The sequence below is a fragment of the Panthera pardus genome, unplaced genomic scaffold (assembly GCF_024362965.1).
Source record: "Panthera pardus isolate Hobbes unplaced genomic scaffold, ASM2436296v1 HiC_scaffold_10, whole genome shotgun sequence".
NCBI lineage: Eukaryota > Metazoa > Chordata > Mammalia > Carnivora > Felidae > Panthera > Panthera pardus.
In genome coordinates this window covers 39,052,543-39,071,304 of record NW_026526655.1, presented here as the reverse complement: position 1 = coordinate 39,071,304, position 18,762 = coordinate 39,052,543, and the positions used below count along the sequence as shown (strand labels likewise).

Here is an 18,762-nt window from a genome sequence, read left to right as displayed (position 1 = left end):
TTATCAGAACCAGAAGGAAAAAAAACAAAAAACAAAACAAAACCCTCCACGCTCTCCAAAGAAGACACATTTATGACTATGCTTAATTTAATTCTCAAATTAAGTGAATCTGAGGTTCCCCGAGTGACAGATACAAATGAACGATACTCATAGCCGACAGTCTACTTGTGATGATGGTAATAAAAGTCATCCTGAAGGTATCAGTTTGCAGTTAGTACAGACAGTCCTAGAAAGGGAAATAACAGGCTGAATGCAGGGAAGCCTGAGCTCAAGCACTTCTTAAGTGAAGCGTGAGAAAGGGGAATCTCAAGCTGATGTACTTTGAGGGTGAGAAAGTAGGACCTGTGAATATACTGGAGTGAATATACTGCCTCTCAGTGGGGCAGTGAGCTGGGGAGTTGGGGGTGGCTCCTGCATCTCCTCCCAGGCACCCAGCATCACGGGTGTGGCAGTGGGGACCCTTCCTCCTCTGCCCTCTCTCAGGTGGCACAGTGATCTCCAGTGGGTACGCGGGGCAGCAGTGGAAGAGAGGATGAAGGCAGTAGGGATAAGTAGGGAATGAAAATAATTCTAGGCCAAACAGTGTGATGATGTTTAATTTCCTCATTTAAAGGTGGGTAAAGAAAGGCAGAAACAACATTCATGACATATTTCATTGGACAAGTGACATTTATTTCACAGAACAAAACAAAGCTGAGCAGTGTTCCTACAGTCAGGTCAGGTCAGGAGACTGATACAGGACACTGTGACAGCCTTAGGGCTGTCAAATGTACTACAAGCAAAAACAAAGAGGTACTTTTCAGGAGAAATAAATCAGCTTTTTATTTTGCCTATATTTTTACATGGAACAAGGTGTTTGTTTTAAAACCTTAAGCAGAATGGTGTTTAATTCCAGAACTTTGTTTTCGATGATCCTGTAATTCACATATCATTACCAAAATGATTACACTGCCTAAAACAAAGACTGGTCATCTGAAATCACAATCAATTTCCTACATTCCCAACTGCATCCCATCCCTTCACCATCACCCAAGCCTGTGGTTTGTATCACTTTGACTTACTTTAATTTCCCTGGGCCTTGTCCATATCCTTTAGTCTCTAACTTCCTGTAAAAGTTCCTTAGTTTGGCTTCAAAGTCTCGCTTGTAAGGGGCAGGAGCCCGGGCATTGGCACGCTGAGTACCTAGAGCAAACCATAAAAAGAGAAGGGTCCCGGTTTGTGCAATGTCCTGATGTATCACATCACCATGTAAAAACACTGCCAGGGGGATGAGAACACAGTCAACAAGTTAAAGGAGGCAATTCTTTCAGTGGCTTTGCTTTTCACCTCTTCAAGCTGGAGGCTCTAACAGAGCTGAAGTAAAGTCTTAAGATATTTCTAGGCGACTTTTTGGTTGAGAATAACAATTCTGTTTGCATAGTTACAATGTGTGACCATGTGTGTGTCAAATATGTTTCCCTCTTCAGTCCAAACTAATATGAGTCAAGCAGAGTTACTCATGTCTGATGGTAACTGTTCAGGGTGGAATATCTGCTTGCTGCTGAGATGATATCATGGCAATTATACAGGAAGTTACAATGTGAAAGTATGTGGTATATAAAGCAAGAACAGCGAGTTTCCAGACTTGCCCTATGAAAAATGTACAAAATGTCTTCTAGATAGGCACTATAACCGAAAATTACTTTAGACTTATAATTAACATACATTTTATACTGCAGGGTAAAATACTCTTGATATAAACACAGAATTCAGACATAACTGCAGAGTCACCATGTTTCCTGGCAAAGCAAAGAATAAATAATAATGCTATTTGTTACACTCCTAATACGTGCCAAGTGCTATGATCATCCACATCCGGGTGCCTCAGTGGCTCAGTTGGTTAAGCATCCGACTGGATTTCAGCTCAGGTCACAATCTCAAAGTTCGTGAGACTGAGCCCCGTGTCGGGCTCTGTGCTATCAGAGCCTGCCTGGGATTTTCTCTCTCCCTCTCTCTCTCTGCCCCTCCCCCATGCGTGGGCTCAATCCCTCCCTCCCTCTCTCTCTCTCTCAAAATAAATAAATAAACATTAAGAAAAATAAAGATGTTTCATATGTCATCCAATGGTAAGTCTCATTAATAAAATATGAGTAACACAGCGTGTTCCTCTTTTCGTAGAAAAATCTAGCTTTGTGCCACAGAGTGACTAACCAACAAGCTGGGACACAAAATTGATGATAAATATGGGAATCAGACGCAGAGCCATGACAAAAAACGCTGAACCTTTCCATGAACTATTTCACAACACAACGAAAGGAACCAGAAAACAAAAATTGTGGAGTCTTGTGCAATGACATGCCATACAAACTCATTAAATATTTCTTTAATGAGTCAACTAAGTGATTACTATCCATCGCTAATACTATGTTAAGTTCAGCAACGTATGTACAGATGAGGAAGGTGGGGTTGCTGAAGCAGATATTTTGGTTAGGAAGACAGAAATAAAACACATCAGTTAGATAAATAATTAAGTCCTAAACCATGTGGTCAACAAACTATAAAGCATAGGAGACAAAACTACAGCCTTGGGGCTGTACTCAGCCCTAATGATCTATTTTGCTTGGCATATAATTGTTTTTAAAGATTTAAATTAACTACCAACATTTAAATATTAGGAGATTTCAAGTAAAAAAAAAAAATAGAATAAAACAGCTTTTCTCTTGAAAATTATTGGGGAACTCTTTCAACAACTGGCCTGCATTTTCCTTCGGGCCAAGGTGGCCAGCTGCTCCATTAAATGAAGACTGTGCCACAGCCGTTCAATGATCTTGATTGCCTGGCTCCCCCCAGTATTTGCATTTGGGATCAGTGTTACAGAAAAGTGATAGTAAAGGAGGGTAAGCAGAGATCAAGATGAAAAGATCACCAAAAGGAGGCTTTATTGGAGCCAGGCCTCGTAAACAGAGGAGAATCTATATCTTACGCTGGGGCAGGGCAGCGAGAGCTGGGAGAAGCCCCGCATGCACGTTTGAAAGACGGTTGACGAGACCCTACTAACTCAGAGCACAGGGGCGTGTGCGGAGTAACTGGGACATTTAATCAGATAGTTGGAGCCAAATTATGTGAGGAAATTTTTAAAAACCTAGCTGAGGGGTTTGGACAGGATGCAGTGAGCAGTGGGAGGACTTTAGAGATTTCTGAGCTAGGGAGGAACATAACACATGGTGTATTTTTTTTTTTTAACGTTTATGTATTTATTATGAGCGAGTGGGGGAGGGGCAGAGAGAGAGGGAGAGAGAGAGAATCCCAAGCAGGCTCAGTGCCGTCAGCGCAGAGCCCCACGTGGGGCTCAATCTCACGAACGATGAGGTCGTGACCTGAGCCAAAGTCAAGAGTTGGACGCTTAACTGACTGAGGCACCCAGGCGCCCCAACACATGGTGGTTTTTCAGCAACGGTTTTCAGAATGTGTTGAGTGGATTCAGGGTGGGAAGGAGGGGAGGAATCCAAAGGGAGGGGACCCAGTTAGGACTCACTGCAGCCATGGAGGCCTGAGGGCAGTGTGGTGACTCACTGAAACGTTTACAGTGTAAAATAAGAATTGCCAACAGATAGTAAGGAAGAAAAATAGGAAGCTCTGATGGTAACACGATGAAGTTTTTAAACAATAACAGTAACTGTCGTTTGTTAAGTGCCTGCTATGCATTAGAAACCACACACTTTACAGAGAGGATCTTGGGAAACACAAATTTATGAAGCAGACATTATTATTATCGCCATCATCACCACTTTGTAACTAAGGAAACTGAAGTCATATGCCAGTGAATGGTAGGTTTGGGATTTGAGCCAGGTCCATCTGACGCTAAAAGAAGTGTGGAAAATGCTAGTAGACAGAGGCACATGAAGCTTTATACATGTTGTGCTGGAGACGAGAGCTGTTCAGGGTGGGTATCCTCCATAGGCACTTGAAAATGCAGTACTGGAGTTCCGGCGGGAGACCAGGCCCACACCGGTGCATTAAATGAGTTCGTGTACATAAGGCACTTTCTGAGGTTCCTTTGCGTAGGTGTTAGCTGTTACTGATATTATCTGCATAGAAGTAAATACTAAAGACATGGGGAAATGTGTTAGGGTGTTAAGAATGGATTTTTAAAAAATATTTTATTCTTAAGTAATCTCTATACCCAACATGGGACTCCTACCTACAACTCTGAGAACAAGAGTCACATGCTCCACCGACTTAGCCAGCCAGGCATCCCAAAAATGGATTAAAAAAAAATTTTTTTTAACGTTTATTTATTTTTGAGACAGAGAGAGACAGAGCATGAATGGGGGCAGGGTCAGAGAGAGAGAGGGAGACACAGAATCCGAAACAGGCTCCAGGCTCCGTGCTGTCAGCACAGAGCCCGACGCGGGGCTTGAACTCACAGACAGCGAGATCACGACCTGAGCCGAAGTCGGACACTCAACCGACTGAGACACCCAGGCGCCCCAAGAATGGATTTTTAATAGAATTGGCCTTCGATCAATGATTTGTCCAGAGGTCCGTTGGCATGTTTATGAATCTTTTAGCCAAAGAGCTAAGAACTGTGTCATAAAGGAAACAAACTTGACCTTAAAAGCTCAAGGATACAGGTGAGACTCCTCGGCAGTGCTTCTCAATCCTGACTGCATGTTGGAATCACTCAAGAAGCTTTAAAAAAATCCCAATGTTCAGGCCACACCCAAGGCACGTTACATCAGAATCTGTGCGGCAGGACCCAGGCATAAGTGTTTTATGCAGATTCCAATTGTGCAGCCAAGGTTGAGACCCATTATCCCCTACAGGAAGGTCAAATGTAACCAATGAAACATCTGGGCAACATCCAGAGACCAACACAGAGGCAGTGCTTCCTGTGTATCTGAAAGGCACCGTTTGCAACATGAAGGAACATGATCTCCACCACCTTAAGGCTGCTCTCTTGCATGGCTGGGGGACAGGGCAGTGTAGCACAGGGCCATTCAGGGATGGCATCATAAGGCTGTTGGTGCTGCAGTCTGAGAAACTGTAAGCTAGTAAACCCAGACAGCTCAGAAAGCAGCCGTCATGAATCAGCTTTCAAGAACACAATCATTAATAGGGAAGAGGAAAAAGAAAAACAAAAGACTGAATAAAAATCTTTCAGGACTCAAAAGAAACATGATTCTAAAGTTGGTTGCTTAAAATAAAAGCACACATACTATTGCTGTATAATTTGAGACGTTTAAAAGGATGTGGGAAATGCCATAATGCATTCCATCAATATCAATATGGACACTCAATAAAAATTAGCTCTGACTCCACTTATGCTCAGGTAAAGAGATTCAATTACAGAGACCCTGGAGACAGAAACTGTTAAATGCAAAAATTCTTTTGCTTAATAGTTCTATTATGAAAAAAAATCGTTTATACATTACTTCATGGTTTAAAAATTACAATAAATTATGCTCCTGGCCCTTGTCAAGTTCTTAATGCAAGTCAGGTGTCACTGCCAAGAAATTCCAGGGCAGGAACGATGTTACTTCCACTTTAGAAATAAAAAATGATCTTGGAAGACTGAGCTAATAGAATTGTATGGGAAACATAACTGCCAGTAAAGTTCTAGGATACAATACTCCTATAGAGAGTAACCTTATGGTCTTAAAAAATAAAATCGGATACAAAAAAAAACAATGTTGCATTTAAGAACTGATCAAATACATGACTGACTTCATGGGTAGGCAGCATTATGTTAATTATTTGCAGGAAAAAATTTCAGTAACAGATATTATTTTTTTTTTCTTTGTCATTGCTAGGCAGACCTAAAGTACTTCTATAAAGTATGATACTATTTCCATTTATCATTACAAAATTGCTTAATCATGTACAAACTAAAGAATTCTACCTGACAAAACACTTCAGGTGATAGCATTAATATTTTGGCATCAAACCGCTAGGAAGTCTGGGTCTTTTGGATTCCAGGTGTGCCCCCAGGATCCCAGATTGCTTTGATGAGTAGCACTCACCATGCACTGGATGGGATGGGGCTTGGTCTAATCAAGCTTGGCTCTGGATATGTACTGGGATGGCTCAATAGTCCATTTCTTTCCTGGCTCACTTTCTAAAAAAAGTCTCTATGACTTTTTAAAAAAATTATTATTATTATTATCATTATCATCATCATTATTTTACAATTCCTTGTTAGTGAATGAGAACAAACCATCAAGCATTACAATAATTTCTGGAAAACTCCACCTTCTGGAACATGGCTCAACAATGACAATTAATGTGAAAAAACATCTCCAAAATGGCTGCCACAAAGCAGAAGCACTGAAGTCCTTGCATTTTTGCTTTACTCTCTAAGAGCAATAAAAGGCCCTAGATCACTGTTTTGAGTTTGCTGGTGCTTTGTATTTACACACTATTTTTAAAAACCAACCTGATAAGCTGATTTTTTAATCCTTGAAAATCAGAAGCTATTTATTTATTTATTTATTTATTTATTTATTTATTTATTTATTTTAAAATTTATTTATTTATTTTGAGAGAGAGCGCAAATGGGAGCGGGGCAGAGACAGAGGGGAAGAGAGAATCCTAAGCAGATTCTGCATTGTCAGCACGGAGCCCGATGTGGGGCTCAAGATCATGACCTGAGCCAAAGTCGGATGCTTAACTGACTGAGCCACCCATGTACTCCAGAAGAAATTTATGAAAAGGCAAAGCTGTAGGGAATGCCAGTAACAGGTATTCTCTTACAGCATTAGGGGTTGGGGACACGAGAGACTAATAACAATAGAACAAACATAAAAACACCCATATATTGTGACAGAGACCGTATTTGGCTTTCCTTCAGTCTCTGGAATCACAACTCCTCTGTCTCCACCCATCCAAGGACCATCCTTTGTCTGTAGTGTTTGGTTCCTAGTACATCTTTGTGGGGCTGAGCAAAGAGAAAGGATACTTTCTAAAAACAAGTACAGTTGACCCCTGAACAACACAGATTTATAACTGGGTCCACTTATATGTGGATTTTTTTCAATAAATACAGTACAGAACTGTAGTATTTTCTCTTCCTTATGATTTTCTTAATAACATTTTCTTTTTTCTAGCTTACTTTAGCATAAGAATGTAGGACATAATACATACAGCATACAAACTACGTGTTAATTGACTGTATGTTGTGGGTAAGACTTCCTGGAAACAGTAGGCTATTAGTAGTTAAGTTTTGGGGGAAGTCAAAGTCATATGCAGATTTTTTTACCTCACAGCGGGGTCAGTGCCTGGAGCCCCCAGAGTTCAAAGGCATAAAGCTACTTCAGGCTGTGGGCAAGATGGAGGAAGAGTGGAAAGAAGGGAGGAAAGGAGAGAAAGAAAGAGAAAAGAGCAGGAGATAAACAGCAGCCAAGATGCTAAGACTCTGGAGGGAGAGAGAGAGGAAAAGAGGGTCCTAGTGCAGCGGCGGGGGGCGGGGGGAGGTGGGGAATAACTCCCTCTCAAAGCCATGCCTTCAAGACAACCTTCAGCAAAGAACCACCGTGGCTCTTCAGTGCTCTCTGGTCTGTTTGTTTAATTCTGTTGAGTGTGACCTGGCCTAGCTTCCAGATAGTCCGGTCTCAGTCAAGTAATAACAGCTCTGTACGATGATGCCCCTGAACCACGAAATATCCCCAATGTACTGGATATGGGGAAGCAGAAAGAAATACAAAGTATTTATGAAAGAGTTTCAGCAAATGGTGGGTTAAACAAATTCTCTGACACTTAATCATAACTTTGGTTACATGGAAAATTCACATAAGTGAGCACATCTTCAATAATATTAGATAGATTAGGTGTTATTGAATTAAAATTCCTAGAAATGTAGAGTTACAAAAGGTCCTTAAATAAACTTCTGGGTCCCATATTTGGCATAATGAACTATATGGTGTTTGGAAAGATTTTTCCCTTCTGGCATAGCTAAGGTCGGGACTGGCATTATAACGGTCCTAGAAAAACAAACCTTCACATTCCGAAATTTTGACAAATTGTAGGTGAGCACTCTAACAGCTGCAAAAAGCAGCAAGTCAAAGTTTCCGAAGCCCCTGTCTCTTCTGCACTTGAAAAGACATGTAAATATGCCCCAAATGAGGAAAAGTGTGGAAAGTTTACCAGATCCCGAGGCGTTCTGAAAGAAGATCATTCAAATTTATTATTGTCACAATTTTCAGAATATTATCCTCATACTAAAAGAGATGGAATTCTAGTCACAAGAAGGATGAAGAGACCACTTAAAAAAATCTGTTTGAAATGTGTTTTACAAAAAAACTTCAGGAAAGTGGTAGAAGGAGAGGCTATTTTACTCAAAAAGTCAGAAGATTCCTCCACAGGGTGAATGAGGCTAGCTAGTCTTGGCCTTGCAATATCATGTGGAATTAGTTACAGTAATGTCCACTGATACCAGGCAGTTCATCCCAATTTCAAGATCAAATAAAGCCCCCTGAAACTGAGTAGCCCAAAAATGTGGAGATGATTCTCCCTGGAAATTAAAACCACCACAAACACTGCTAGCAATTTAGATATATTTGGGTTCCATATCTTTGGAAATCATTTGACTCAAACTGTGCTTCCAGAATGCATTTTTACTACCACCATGGATGACTCTTGTACATTTGTGATGCTAAATGAAAAGGAGCGACGTCAGTCACCATTCAGAATGTTCATACGGTCTCAAAGAATGCCCAGCCAGTCTCCAAGAGCACATGCCTCTGCAGGGATCGGAAAGGGACGGGATCTGTTGATCCACCTTTTTCCTGGGGAGGATGGGCTGAAGAAAAGCCCTTGGGAAGGAGAGCTTTGACTGGAATGAGCAATAATCCATACAGCTTCTTTTCTTTTCTTTTTTCTTTTCTTTTCTTTTTCATTTATAAATGTTTATTTTTGAGAGAGAGAGAGAGAGAAAGACAATGCGTGTGTGTTAAGGAGAGTGTGCACATGAGTGGTGGAGGGGCAGAGAGAGAATCCCAAGCAGGCACTGTCAGTGCAGTGCAGCCCAATGCAGGACTCCATCTCAGGACGGTGACATCATGACCTGAGCCTAAATCAGGAGTCGGATGCTTAACCCACTGAGCCACCCAGACGCCCCACACCTTCATTTCTTTAACCACAAAGCATCAGGTAAAGGGACGACCCATTTAAACTCCATCATAATTCCTAGCTAAGATAAAGACCAGTCAGAACAATTAAATACCTAGGCAGCCAGCTGTGCAAATCAGGGAGAAATGAATTCATATTTCCCAGTTACTAATGGTTTAAACATGGACAAACTACACTTCTCAGGATCAGATTTCCAGAAAGAAAGCAAAAGGGGATAAATTAACAGTTATCAGATAATTGTTATGTTGCAGGCACCAGACAAGGTGTTCTCCTCCAAGTAACCATGGGAGGTGTTTGCTATTATTCCCATTTTATAGAAAAATAAAGTCACGTTCAGGGAAGGAAGTAAACTGTCCAAAGTCACACACAGTAACGATTGAGGCCAGCTATACATTCCATCGATTTTTCCCCTACACCTTTAAACTTACTTGAAGTGTCAGATACTTATTTCTTCTCATCCTGGATCATCAAAATAGGTGACCCTACTTTGTTCCAAAGTTGGCCTTCACTTTTGTCTCCGGCATCCTGCCTTCCCATGGGTCTCTTGTATGATCGCTGCTCCAACAAACTAGTTTCCTTCCACCCACATCTTCTGACCTCTGCACACACACATGCTCAACTTCTCCATCCTAAAACCTCTTCCTTAACCCATCTTCTCCTTCTAAGTACTGTCCTATTTTCCTTTTTTCTTACCCACATACTTCATGAAAGAATATTCTATACTCTTGGTTTCTCCTTTACATCCTATATCATTCTGCAACTGGCCACAGTAGAGTTTATAACCTCTCATGTCATAGAAATTGCTCTGGCGAAGGACATTTATAACTTCATGACTTTCAAATCCAATGGCCTCTTCTCAGGCCTTATCCTTCTTGAATGCTTTGAGGATTTGGCCACACTCTCTATTCCTTGAAGCCTGGCTTTCCTGAAAAGACTTTCCTAATTCTCTTCCAAAATCCATTGGGTCTCTTTCCTTCATTTGCTCCTCCATCTCAGCCCATCCCTTAAATACTGGAGTTCCTCAATGTTACCATCCACTGGTTTCTCTTCTTTCCATGAGCTTGTCCTCCTTAGTTCCTCTAATTTGCCTTGGGCTTCAACTGCCACCAGCATATGTATATGCCTGGCCACCAACCTCTCCTGAGCTCCACGATTATCTTTTCCAGACGTCTTTGGTATCTCTAGTTGGATGGCTCAGCGATTCCTCAACAAACCATATCCAAAACTAAACTCATCTAACCTCTCCCTTCCAGTCTAATCTTTTTCCTTTCCTTGGCCAATAGTGTTGCCATCTGCCTAGTAGTCTCGGTGGTGGAGACTCAAAGTCCTCGTGTCTAGATCTCCTACATATCCTTTGAACTAATTTCTGTTTCTCCATCACCTCTAATCCAGCCCTTTAGCAGGTCACCCAGGTTAATGCAACAGCCTCCCAAGTGGTTTCTTAGACTCCATTCTCTTGTTTTCTTTTAAATGTTTGTTTGTTTATCTATCTATTTTTTGAGAGAGAGACACAGCGTAAGCAGAGGAGGGGAAGAGAGAGAGGGAGACAGAATCTGAAGTGGGCTCCAGGCACTGAGCTGTCAGCACAGAGCCCGACACGGGTCTCAAATCCACAAGCCATGAGATCATGACTGGAGCCGAAGTCAGATGCTTAACCCACTGAGCCACCCAGGCACCCCACCATTCTCTTGTCTTCTAATCCAGCCTCCAAATTGCTACTAAACTGATCTTTGTATAACAGGATATTCCTCTGTTTATAAATTTTCAGTCGCTCCATATGGACTACAAAATAAAGCTTCAATGACCAACTAGCCCTGGCCTATCTTTCCAACCTGAGCTTTGAGAACTTGCTCTTACTTGTATCTGTTAATTGGCTTAAACTACTTCCATGCTTCTGAGACTCAGCTTATGCTCCTCATTCACCCAGAACACCTTCCTTCCTTTGGCTCGCCTTCATCACCCTTCAAGGCTCACTCATACCTGTTGTCTTCATCTTTCCCCAAACACCCGCTCCCAGTCTTGAAGGAAAAAACCGTTCCCATATCTGTGTTCCCAAACTTCTCTTCATTACAGAACTAACCACAGGGCTTTACAGAGTTATTTGTGGACTCAGTGCCCCACCATCAATCCTTCAAAGGCTGAGATGGTATTATTCATCTTTGTAGCACAGAGTCTTAATTCCTTGCTTGGATCATAGTTGGATGCTCAATAAATCTGTGTTAAAGAACAAATTAATAGACCTTTTCCTGTTTGTGGTATTCAGTTAGGCAGTAGCTTCATTATCATAGGATTTATGAAAACATGTCATATATCAAAGACCATAGAGTGGCTTCTAGGGACACATATGGAGGTTGTATTTCTATTAAAATAGTTTTAAATTCTGATAGCTATTAAAGTGTAAACAATACATGGCCTATAATAAAAATAAATACAGCTGATGTTCTGTCAACATGATGACTACTTTCCTTTAAAAAACTCATTTCCTAAACTGCATTTTCTACCATCCATTCATCCATACATCCACTTACTGCTTAATTCATACCATACCTCTTTCAAAAAAGAATCTGAACTTAAAAATTTTAGTTTGTTGGGAGCCTGGATGGCTCAGTTGGTTAAGCTTCTGACTCTTGATCTCGGCTCAGGTCATGATCTTTTTCTGCCCCTCCCCTGCTTGTGTGTGCGCTTTCTCTCTCAAAGTAAATAAATGAACTTAAAAATTTTATAAAAATTTTAGTTTATTTTCTCTAGCAATATGTTCTATCTACCCATGTGTCTCTAGTCTTCCTATCTAATGCACTTAGTGATTATTGCAGGAAAAAACTATCCAAGTCCATTCAACTAATTTTAATCCTGTATTATTTCTTGAAAGTAGAGATTTCTTTTTTATTAGAATAAGATTTCTAACTAGGACTTTTTAAATCCCAAAGCTAACATAACACTTTGTGTCCTGATATGTTCCAATATATATTAGGCACTACATGATATAATGAAAAGTAAATCCTGTATCTGAGTATATCATACTGCTAACATTTATCCTCCTATTTCGGAATGTCATTATTTTCCTGTCAAAATTAATTGCCATGGAAACAAGCCGTGGCACACAATGTGCATTTGTGCTAACACTAAAGATACGCCCTAAGTGTTCCCTTACTGTCCTTTACAAAGGGCAGAAGGTCTGACTTTAGGGTACACTTCTCAGAGGATTCACCGTGAGCAGCAGGTGGGACTCACCTGGCGAGTTCTGGGGAGAGGACACGGGGGAGCCACGTGGGGACTGACAGTAGCTGGGGTGAAGTAAGGCATGTGGAGGCACATAAGACATTATCTCTTCTTCAAATAAACTGGGGAAAGACAAGAAACAAAATGCATACTTTAGCCAAATAGGTGGGGAGAAGCCTCATTCCACATGAGTAAGACAGTCAATTTCTCACTCTGAGGTCCAGTTCACATTCCAGAGGGAGCGCTTGTCCTCCTCCCGTAGGTAATTCTTGGGACAAACAGCCGTCTGTTGCAACTTCTGTGAAACCTGTGATTATTTGCCTATTTTCCTACCAACTTTGGACAACAAGATTTTTTTTTCCTTTTTTTCAAGTTTTTATTTAAATTCTAGTTAGTTACCATGCAGTGCAATATTAATTTCAGGTGTAGAATTTAGTGATTCATCACTTACATGTAATATCCAGTGTCCATCATAACAAGTACCCTTAATCCCCATCACCTATTTGGCCCATCCCCGCCCACCTCCCTCCAGCAACCCTCAGTTTGTTCTCTATAGTTAAGAGTCTGTTTTCCAGTTTGCCTCTCTTTTTTACCCCTATGTTCATCTGTTTTGTTTCTTAAATTCCATATACGAGTAAAATCATATAGTGTTTGTCTTTCCCTAGAACAACTATTTGTTGTTCCCCTAGATTTCTATTTTGCCACTTTAATATGTGAGTCTGAATTTCCATGTTTGCTTGATCACAGTACCTAGGTTTTTAGATTTAAGAATAAGACTCAAACACAGCAGACAATGTTTATTGAGAACTCATAACAGAAGCTCAAAATATATTCTCTACCTTCATTCTAAAAAATATACAACAGGGTCTCAATATGTAAAGGGTTCAGGATTTAACTGGACAATTAAAAGCCAAATAAAACGAAACACCTCCTAAATAATTACAACTCCTAAATAATTAGCTCCCTTATTTACTCGGGCTTCACAGTGTTTTTTAAATGTGAGGATTTTGATTTTAGATTATTCAGTCCAGTGTCTTTTGTTTCCCTATTGAAATTTTTCTTTCTAGGACTCTCCTAAAAGATATTAACCAGGGACATGAGATCTTAGAATGACAGACTTTTCATTAAATATTCTGATAAAAACACTACCAATTGCACTAAGCTCTTGACAGTTGATGAAGTAGAATTAAAATAATAATAAAAGTAAGAGCCCTGGTGTTTTTTAAGTAAGAGGTAGAAGCAGGTTTTCCTCCCACTTGGCCAAATCTAGAAACCTGTTACCTGTTTTCAGAAAACACTCAGAAGAAAAGGAGCAGCAGTTGAATCACTCAGAGATTAAGGAAAAGACTCTCAAGGGTTATAAGCACTGGTTCTCAACTGAGGCAGTTTTGCACTCCTCTCATAGCATTTGGGGACTTTGGGCAATGTCGGAGGACATTTTTGGTTGTCATAATTGGGAAAGGGTATGCTTTTGGTATCTAGTGGGCAGAGGCCAGCATGCTGATAAACATCTTGTAAAACACAGAATAGTTCCTTGCAACAAAGGTGTATCCAGACCAAAATGGCAATACTTTTGAGGCTGAGAAATCCGGGGTTATAGCAACGCAATAACAACTTGATGATTCTTGCGCTGGTTCTTCATTCACATGCACACGTCTGCCACGCGGCCGTAGCAAATTTTTAGACATGATATTATTTTTTAAAGCCATCTTTCCACTTTTAAACTACGAAAGTCAAAAGTTTTGGAAACAGAAGGAGGAATTAATCATATGTATAATACCAAATTGAGCCCCGAAAAGGTCCTTTTTCTTTGTCAATAAATCAATGACCATTGAAATAATGTGAATTTAAAATTAATTGAAGGGAAAGTCCCATGTAACAGTTGATCCCACAAAGGTCGGTAAACCTATAACTAGATTAACTGAAGAGCAAGAATTAGCACACTCTCCTCGGATACCTATACCTGTGTCCTTTGGCTCCATGACATTTATCATTTCCTTTAAATATAATCAGTACTTTGATATCTTTTATATTGAGAGAAATATTTTTATTAGAAAAATTTAATACATAAGAGATAGAGAGTAATATAAAAACACTTGAGAGATATCATCCAGGATTCACAAATGTTATCACTATTATTTTTGCTTCAGACAAACACACATGCATACGTACAGATCTTTATAAATCTGCATATACATGCATGTATAATCTGTATGTGTACAGTGTGTAAGTGAAGCCCCTCTTGTCCTCCTCTATCAGGACTTTAACAAGGTATCCCCCTTCCATAGTTTTATATATATAATATATATCCATAGATGAATATAGTTTTGCCTTATGCACTGTTAAAAAACTACATAAGGGCTATGTAAGTATATAACATTCTTGAACTTATGTCGCCACATAAGTATCTAGTTTATGACTTTTACCTGCTATGCAGGAGTCCATTCTATGAACAAATCAATTTCTTTACCTGTCTCTTTTAACAAACATTTAATTTTTTTCAACTTTGTGCTTTTATCAGTAACGGTGCAATGAGGATCCTGTGTTTCTTGCCCCATGAACCTGGAAGAATTTCTTAGTATAAATATGGTATGTATCTAAAAACAGAATTGCTGTCATAACACGTATGCCTTTTTAACTATACAAGGCATTGTCAAATTGTACTCTGAAAAAGTTGTAGAAATTGTAATCCCACCAAGTCCAGACAGTAGTAGAGTCCCTAAATCTCATCTTATATATTATCCCACTTTTTGATTTTTTTTAATCTGATGGTGTGAAATACTATTTCATTACTGGAAATTGCATTTTATGATTGCTAGCATCTTTCTGTAAGTTTACTGGCTATTCTTACTTCAATTTTATGACATGCCTTTGTATACCCTCTGCCCATTTTTCTCTTGGGCTCTTTTCTTCTAAATTGATTTAAAGGCACTCTTTGTGCATTCATAATATCTTTGTTTTATGGGTTGTGAATATATTCTTCCAGGGTGTTACCTTTCATTATGCCTTATATATGGTATCCTTCATTATATAAAATTTAAAATTCTAATGCAGCTAAATTTATCAATCTGATAGAGGTACATTTTTTATAAGAGTTGAGTGAATGAAAGAATATATGAAATAGAATAATCATTAACAAATGCAGCAAGGTCGTTTACAAATTCCTGAGTTTTAGAACAGCTATTTTGGAAAATAACCTTACATGGGCTTATTTTGAATTGAATAATTTCCTAGAACTAAGGCATGTCTACACTGCGGCTTGCCGATAATCAAGTCCATTTGTACGAAGAGTGATTTTCCTTTTTAAGAAATAGACACAAAACAAAAATAGACACAGAGTCTTTCACTACATGTGCAACTAGCCCATTGCTGGAGTTTATAGTCACTGATTCAAACTACTCAAACTCCAAAGTAAAATGAAAAATAAAGAACTGAAGATATCTGAAAATGTTTTAGTAACTATTAAACATTATTTAAGTAGACACATGTGATAATTGTGTCACCATTTGTACAATTATTAAAATAATAAATTACATTTCATCATCTAAATGAAATAACTCTAGAATTGAATAACATCATTTGCATGTAGTAATTATAGAACAATTATTTAATAAGTGAATTTCTCATGCTTCTCCAAAGACCCATTAACTTCAAAGAACATGCTTATTTTCCAAATGGGGGAAAGTGTAGTCTTGCTCTTAATATGTGTTTATATATGTATGTATATACGTGTGTGTATGTAGGTATATACATACACATAAACATACATAAAACATAAATGTACATCAGTTTTCAAATATTTTAAAATTCAACCACATAACACACAGAAACTCATGCAAACAGCAGTGTTTATTAAAGTACAAATATTCTAAGCTATCTTGTAACTTAAAATATTTAGGACTATACCATCTAAAGATTATTTAACTAAGACAAGGTGAATAATAATCATGATTTCTGTTTTGTAATCATTTTTGTTTCTACTAATTCCAAAAGCAGAATTCTTTAGTGTAAATTAAAAGCTTTAGATGTCTAGAATGAAGTGAGAATGTCATATCCTAGTCAGAATTTTGTAACAAAACTATTTTATCACCAACTAAACTATGGTAGAAACATCATGCCACATACTAATTGACCAACAGTCTGTTTTCAGAACTAGCTCACTCCGGCAGAGTCACAGTCATCTCTCAGACTGAGAAGCGACCCTGCCTCCCAACAGGTCTTGTTCAGAATCAGGTAAGGTGAAGTCTCTGGGGGACATGATTTGAATTATGCTCCAACTATCCAGTAAAGGAAAACAATTTTTTGACTTCAGTTTTACAAATAGGGCAACTACCACGTAGGCAGTTAGAAATGGTTAGGGTGTAGATCATCATGAATATCACAAATGAGATCGTTAGCACTTTGGGATAAATAAAACACCGTGTGGTTGGTTCAGCATGATTTTTCCCTTTAATTCTTTGGAAGTTACAGTGGTGAGTGTCTCGACTATTGGGTAGAGCAAGGTGTTATTTTACTCTAGCCTCCTACTTTTGCGGGATAATATTAAAAATGAAAACTCTTATGAAAACTTGCCAGTTTCCCTTCTAAACTCTCTAAAATTTAAAACCAAAGCTGATCTAGCCATCAGGAAAGAAAATACAATTGGTTAATTTTTATTTTTTTTTTTAACGTTTATTTATTTTTGAGACAGAGAGAGACAGAGCATGAATGGGGGAGGGTCAGAGAGAGAGGGAGACACAGAATCTGAAACAGGCTCCAGGCTCCGAGCTGTCAGCACAGGGCCCGACGTGGGGCTCGAACTCATGGACCGGGAGATCATGACCTGAGCTGAAGTCGGGAGCTTAACCGACTGAGCCACCCAGGAGCCCCACAATTGGTTAATTTTTTGAAGGGCCATCAAGTTGGCAGTGAGTACCAGTCACCAAATTGCAACTTTCTGATCTAACTTCCAAAACCTAAACTCTCAAAATCATTTTAAAAAATCAGGACAAATCAGAAAAAGGAGAAAAGTACACTTTGAGGGAAAAAAAAAAATTGAAAGAAAATATAAATTCAACCTCTCTTCTACTCCAAAGGGGTAAAGCCCTGTATACCCTTCTGTTCCATTCTGTGAGTGGACATTTTATCCATCAGCCTCTACTAACCTTGCCCTTCTCCAGCACCACCTCATTTATCACCAGGGTAAAAGAATATATATCAAACAGATCTTAGGATAAGAAATGCAATCTGAAATGAATTATCACTAAACCAGCATGCTACATTTTCAACATAAGTATTCCACAAGTCTTTGAAAATAATGGAGACATTCTTAAGCTACAAATATTGGCATATTATTTTCCAAAATGCTCCATAGTATCTGATGACAGAAAGACTTTCTACTTCAAAAGCTGGTTACCTACCTCAGCAACATGACAAGGTCTGCATCACTTGAAAGACGCACCAATCCTGGGGTCCCTTCAGTTCGGATAAATTGGATCTTCTCCCTATGCAAGCAAAGAAACAGCTCAAAATATATGTGGTAGGCTTTTGAAACAAAACTGAGTGACTTAGGTACCATTTAAAAAATAGTAGCCACAACACACACACACACACACACACATACACACACACACACAATGTTATACAAACATATATAAATATTTATGTTATATGTTATGTAAACATATATATATAAGCATTATATATATAAAACATTTATAGATACAGTATCTATCATGTGGTATCTAATGCATAATACGGGAATCCACATCCAAGAGAGACATGGTCCTTGCTTTCAAGGAGGACCCAGTGAGCATCAACATCACCACGTCCTAATGCTGGAAAAAGCTTCCTTTATTGCTTTCATTCATTTTGCTGCCCATGTACTATTAGAGGTAGTGGTACCATCCAACCCAGTCTTTGCTTTGAGTTAAAGCCTGCTGTGGGCTTGAATCTGAGCAACTGTCTAGATCATTCAGGGTAATTCCCTGTTATTCCGAAAAGCGCACACGTGTGTGTAGGGATATTCATCTATTTTCCTGGGGGTATACCTCTAAATTATGTGTGATGAGCACATTCTTACTTGGAGACAGATAGTATCTATTTATTATATATTCAATATAAAGGCATATGGCTCTTTGAAATAACCGAAAAATCCAAAACACTTTTAGTTACTACAGTTGGTGGAACAGATTATGTGTATACCTGTGCAAATGTGTATATACTTATACTTACACATATCAAACATGACAATGTGAGCTATTTCTGCCATTATTTTATTACATATTATGTAAAAATGGCTTGTTTTTCTTTTTGATGAGTCACCATATGCTACTATCTTCAATTCTTTATATGAATAAAATTTTAATACAAATTTTCCTGTTGCTTCCCTTCATTTACATGATACTATTTTAAAGCACACCGTATTAATTTGTATAAGATAAAGAAAAAAGCTACAAT

At 38.9% G+C, this 18,762-nt stretch overlaps 1 protein-coding gene across 6 annotated transcripts in view; it reads right to left on the bottom strand.

Annotated features, from left to right (window-relative positions):
* Positions 1-18,762, bottom strand: part of HECW2 (HECT, C2 and WW domain containing E3 ubiquitin protein ligase 2) — a 369,811-nt gene that overhangs the window by 42,525 nt on the left and 308,524 nt on the right. For all 6 annotated transcript variants that reach the window (XM_019428321.2, XM_053906716.1, XM_019428319.2 and 3 more), the window contains 3 exons: positions 17,724-17,807; positions 12,337-12,446; positions 1,062-1,182 (listed from right to left, as the gene is read on the bottom strand). In XM_019428321.2, the coding sequence (XP_019283866.2) occupies positions 1,062-1,182; positions 12,337-12,446; positions 17,724-17,807 (315 nt within the window). The remainder of the gene's footprint in view (positions 1-1,061; positions 1,183-12,336; positions 12,447-17,723; positions 17,808-18,762) is intronic.